Source organism: Delphinus delphis, chromosome 1 (genome assembly GCF_949987515.2).
Source record: "Delphinus delphis chromosome 1, mDelDel1.2, whole genome shotgun sequence".
NCBI lineage: Eukaryota > Metazoa > Chordata > Mammalia > Artiodactyla > Delphinidae > Delphinus > Delphinus delphis.
The window spans coordinates 155,216,450-155,222,476 of record NC_082683.1 but is presented as its reverse complement, the minus strand read 5'-3'; the positions used below and the strand labels follow the sequence as shown (position 1 = coordinate 155,222,476).

Sequence of the window (6,027 nt, the reverse complement as noted above, 5' to 3'; positions counted from 1 at the left end):
CACAGCCCCTCACCTCCAGGTTAGTCTCAACATAATGGCACAGCCCAATGACACACTTTTCACTTTAAATCATTGAAGAAAGTGTTGAACTTTATTGAAAGTTTTTCTGGGATGAAGAGGAAGGGTTTACACTGTATATCACAGCAGAAATGTAATAATCTTTTTCAACATTTACTTCCTGACTCCAAAGTTCCACTACATAAAATGGTCCAAGTACTTTCCTCATAAAAAATTAAAGACCTCCACCTCTCTCCTTACTACCTCATCCTCTCACCCCCCACCCACCCCTCAGTTCTCTCTGCAATCTTTATCCCTTCTTAAGGAGGAATAATCTTGTCAACCTATGATTTCACCTTTGTCATTTTGAATGTTTGTCTGGGAAGAAAGGGAGAGGGAGGACAAAGCAAAGTCTTTTGGTTTGCTCTGGACAATAATCTTAAATTAGTGCCTGTATGGCCATCCATTTTTTAAATTATAAACATATTCTTCAGTTTTAAATTTTATCTGATAACATTTCACAAATAAAATCTTAAAGCAAAAAAAAAAAAATCTCTCTCTCATAGAAAAAAAGTTATTTTTGACAATATCTTAAGGAGACCCAAGTGAGACTACACTCAAAATTTATAAGCATAAGCTTGAGTGCTTTTGTCCACTCCTCCTCTGTGTTCAAGTGGGTTCTGATGGAGTAGAATCCACCACTGCTTCCGGGGTCTTCCATCAGGCCTTTCTTCACATGAATCTTGTAGGGCAAACAGAGACCTGACCCACCTTTCTCAGCCAGTTCCTTGAACTGCTGCATGCAGTCCAGGAAAGCCATCATAGCCTGGTCAAATTTGTTATGCAAGAAAACATTCCGCTTCCCATTAGAGAACAATGGCAGCTCAATGCAGTCATCTGTTAAAGACTTCAGATAGGAATGGTTTCCACAGGGGATGAGTCGGTACCTCTGAAACTCCAGTCCAATTGTATTGGACAGGGCAAAGAGCAGCAAGGCTGTCTGTCCCCAGGCTATGTTAATCTCATTCCAGCACACAGGGGCAGTGGGGAGGCAGCCCAATCTGAAGTTATTGATGGTAGTTAAGGGGCCATCATGCCAGATCTCAAATGTGGCATTAAAGATACTGGTTTTCTCCAGCTGGTGCCACTGGATCTGGGCGTACCATAGCCGCTTCTCCACACTACTCAGCTCGTCATGTAGTTCTAGTTGTTGCCATTTCAATTTACTGTAGTCCTTCTGGTACTGCTTTTCTTGCTGGTCCAGCATCTCAGTCTCTGCCTGGGCTGCCTCGAGATCTGCTGCTGCTCTTTCTCGGTTCTTTTCCACCTCCTCCAGCTCCTGGACCAGCCTCGTTTCCTCCAGCTCCAGGCCCTTCAGCTTCTCCTGCAGCGACTCCCTCTCCTCACTTATCAACTCCCTGGTCTCCAAACAGCGTTTGTAGCTCTGAATCTCAGATTCTGTGATGGTGAGTTGGACGTCCAGTTGCTCTAAAAGATTGTCAGTACAGTCCTCACACATGGGGTGGTCCACATCTGTTTCACCAGAGAGGATGTCAAACATGTCGCTTGCAGCCTTCTGGATGTTACTGAGAGTTCTCAGGGAGCCCAAATTCCCAAGCAGGGTGAAGCTGTCAGGATTGTCCCAGGACGTTCTGCCACCAGGGAGGCCAGGAAGGGTCCTGTACGAGGCACCTTCCTGTAGATTTTCAAAATCTGCCTCCTCCCTGGAAGGAGGGTCTCCCTCCTGGGTTTTTCCTGGCTCCCCCTGAGCTGGGATGAGCATCAAAGCTTCAGGTTCTTGGGAGGTCTCCATGGACTGATTCAGTTTCAGGGGCTGGCTGCAGCGTTGGCAAATGAAGCAGAGGGAGGACATGGTGGAGGTCTTGACTCTCACCTTGACACTGTTCCCTCCCTCGGTCGCCAGGGAATTAACCCTTTATACCTTTTAAAACTCTTTCTAGAGGAGAGATTCTTTTCAAATGCATATCTCATCTTGTCACTGTCCTAAAAACCTTACAATGGTACCCTCCTTAGATACTTTTAGACCTCCCTTAACTCCTTATAGACAAGTGACTCTTTCTAAAAAGAAAAGCTGATCATCTTACTCCTCCTTTAACATTAAAGAGTAATCTTTCTAAAACTAAAATCTGATCATGGACACCTCCTTAAAATGTTTAATGCCCTTATCTTAAGATAAAGTCTAATCATCTTAACCTGACACCAAGGCCTCTGCCCATCTTTCCAGCTTTTCCTCTCCCCATTTCCTGCCACCCTCACCATGTACTCCTGCATAATAACTGAATTTCAGTTCTTCCAACATTTCTTATTGTTCCGTCTGACTAGAACACTCTTCCTTTCCCTCTTTACCTGGATAACTTCTACCCATCCTTTAGGGTTAGGTGTCATTTCCTTCAGGAAGCCTTCCCTGACTACCAAATTTAGGCTTTCTGTTCTGATGACACATTTCACATTCTTTATCACATAGTAATGTAATGGGCATACATGGAAAATATATTAGTTTAATTAACAAATCACACCAAATAATGTAGTTTGGAGGTTATGTATTTTGCCATCAGCTCAGCCAGAGATTAATACGCCAAGCATTTACATAACATAAAAGAGCAAATAACAAAAAACTTTACAAGTATGTTGACTTCCATAGACAACCACCCAAGTAAGCACATTATGTTAGCCAGAAGTACTTGCTCTGAAATAAAACCCTTGTGGACTTCTAACCCGCAGTTATTGACTTGATGGAGTGGAGCATAAGATAAACGCACACAGAAGAACCCAGTCTTAAATGGAGACCACAGTAAGGGGCGTAAAGTCATAGGGCCTTTCTCTCCCAGTGTCCAGCAGGAAACAGCATGCCAACCACACCAGGAGAGGCTCAGGGCGGGGGCAGGAAGCCTTCCTGCAGACTCACTGAAGTGTGGTCCAGGACCTTACCAGTTTAAGCACACGAGGCAGTTGTGCTGCACTGCACTTCACGCTGAGGGACTTTGCTCTAGCAAGGAAACACACCTCCCGCTGGCCACCCTTCACTGTAGTTTTCAAACCCCACTTAATCAGTCACCGTCATGGCTGAAATTGGTAATTTACACTTGTTACCACTTAGCTCTTCACCAGTATCCTATGTGTGTGAACCTCAAAAATTCCTGGGAGATGGGAAGACTGGAAGTGCATTAAGGTAAAGAGAGGTTGAACAGCTAGTCAAGGGTCCTTCTAGCCCTCATAACCTCTCTGAAATGCCTCAAATCAATCCATTATAGAAGCATCCTCTAGAAGTTGGGAACATCTGATTTATAGGCAACCTGTCAGAAGCACAAGTGACAAGAAGACTTGCTATTGGCATCTGAAGTGGGGGGCTGGAGGCTGCCTTGTGGGACTGATCTCTTAACCTGTGGGATCTGATGCTATCTCTGGGTAGATAGTATAAGAATTGAGTTGAATTGTAGGACATGCAGCTGGTGTCAGAATTACTTGGTGAGGAAAGGACCCACACACTGTGATTGGGAGCATAATCCTAGTTGGTGTCAGAATATTATGGAGTCAGTGTTTAATGGGGACAGAGTTTTAGTTTGGGAAGATAAAAATTTCTGGAGATGGACAGTGGCAATGGTTGCACAACAATATGAATGTACTTAATACCACCTAACTGTATACCTAAGAATGGTTAAGGTGGTATTTTATCACAATTAAAAATAAAATAATAATAAGAGAAATTAAAAGACCTGCTTAAAGCAGCTGTCTCTCGGCAGTAAGTAAGAGAGTTATTAGAAACTGGCTGAAGAGCACTTTTCTACTTGCTGGATGGGATGCTGCCCGATTCATGAATCATTTAATAAATCCAATTAGGTCTTAAAAAAAAAAAAAGACAGAAAAAGACAAAAGAAACTGACTGAAATGTTGTTCATTTTCCTGGAGATTTAAAATGTCCTGGGACTCTCAGCTGGGCTCAAAGTGCAAGGCCATCTCATTGTTAACTAGAAAAAAATATTCACAGCTCAAAAACACTACCCAAATATGCCTCTGTTTGCTATGATTAAAATCGGAAACTTCATGTTATATATCTTACCACAATTTAAAAAAACCTCAAGGCTGCCCTGTCCAATGGGCCTTTGAATGTCCCGTTTCCTTTATAAACCTCCACAGACTGAGTGTGGGACATGCAAAGTGTCTGAGGAAGGACTTCTGCTGCTGCAGAGGCCAGAGACCTCGGGGGCCCAGATGTGACTCATGCAGAATAAAAAGGCAATGATCATAATTACAGAGGAGGCTAGCTTTATGGTTCACATAAAAAAATCTTGAAAAGGATTTTAAGCTTTATTTCATTTTATTTTGCTTCAGACTAACCAGGTGTCCTTTCAAGGTCTCCTTGCTAGCAAGACTCCAGATAAGTTATTTGGATCAAGCTGGAATGAAAATATTTTCTTCAAGACTCAAACCATCAAAAGAGCCAAGATTCTGGCTTTCTGTCCCAGGTCAGCTGCTGATTTAGGAAGTCATTTAAGCTCTCAGTCTTCTTAGTTAACTTCTGTGAAATGGGTGTAATGCTGGCAATTAAATGTTGTTCACAACAGCTACGAAGCGGTTTCCAGTATATGGACAAGGCAAAGTACACTGAGCACCCTCCTTGCCTGGCACAGTGTGTGGGTTAAGTGCTCAGTAAATCATTGAAAATTCCCATGCCGTCAGTGCTCAGAAGTGCTCAGACTGAGGGACTATAGCTCCCACCTTCTGCCACTCCCTACTCATTTCTAATACCGTGCCATCATCAGGGAGGGGAAAATTTCCCCCCTACCCCTCCTGAGTTCTTGTGGCTGGACTAATAATTAAATTGACACAAGACAGTTTAACAGGAGAAAAGTAAACAAATTTTAATTTGTGCACACACAGATCTATAGAAATGGGACCTAAGAAGTGGCCAAAGCAGGCAGCTTTTAAACTTTTTAGACAAAGAAACAATACATTTGTGAGGAATTGACAGGACAAAGAAACTTAGGTTTTGGGTGCTCAATCAGTGAAGAATCTAAACAGAGTTGGGGCTTGTGGTGGTAAATGTTAAATGTAACAAGGCTTGTTTATAGAGGCTTCTCAGCACCAATTCCCTATCTCTGGCGATAAGGGTATTCTTTCACAGGGGAAATTTATTTCCTGCTTTTGGGGAGACAGAAAGGAGGGTCCATGTGTTGCTCTTGCACTGGCTGTGTACAGTCCTTAAGTTCTTAAGCAACTTTAATTCAAAATAATCAATACACCATTGAGGCATATTTTGGGGCAGCCTACTCTGGGCCCCACCACTGTAAAAGTAAAGTATAAAATTACAACAGAGCTAACTTGAGGAAATTGTACATCTAAAACAAATATTCTTTATTTGCAAAAAACATTCACAGAATTCCTAGAAGTATATTGTTGGCTAATGTGTTACAGATCATTAACTCTTCATAATTGGAATTCAACACCAAATGAAGGTCAGAATTTTCTTCCATGACCATCTACCTGTGAAGACTGACTCCTCTTTCACCTAGGCACTGACACTTGCATCCACAGATCTCAGCAAATGGCACTTGGTATATTTACCCCTACGCTGAACTATATACCTCTTAAGAATATTGTTGAAACATCTTGACTCCATTTTATCCTTCCTTCCTTTCTTCTTTTTTTCCCCCTTCTTATGGAAGGGCTTCTAGACACCATGACTCATGACTCCAGTCAAATAATCCATACATCTCATTATAATGAAATATACAGTCATCCCTCAACATCCACGAGGGATTAGACCCAGGATCCCTGTGGATACCTAAATCCCCAGAGGCTAAAGTCCCTTACAAAAAAATGACACAGTATTTGCATATAACCCAAGCACATCCTCTCGTATACTTTAAAGCATCTCTGGATTACTTATGCTACCAAATAAAATGTAAATGCTATGTAAATAGTTGCCAAGGTGACAAATTCAAGTTTTGCATTTTGGAACTTTCTGGAATTATTTTTTTTCGAGTATTTTTGATCCTCGGTTGATTGCAT

At 42.1% G+C, this 6,027-nt stretch overlaps 1 protein-coding gene across 1 annotated transcript; it reads right to left on the bottom strand.

Annotated features, from left to right (window-relative positions):
- Nucleotides 1-353: 353 nt before the first annotated feature.
- On the bottom strand, nucleotides 354-1,870 carry BECN2 (beclin 2). Its single transcript, XM_060010711.2, has one exon. The coding sequence runs from the start codon at nucleotides 1,868-1,870 to the stop codon at nucleotides 572-574; it is 1,299 nt and encodes a 432-aa protein (XP_059866694.1). The 3' UTR covers nucleotides 354-571.
- Between the last annotated feature and the right edge of the window lie 4,157 nt (nucleotides 1,871-6,027).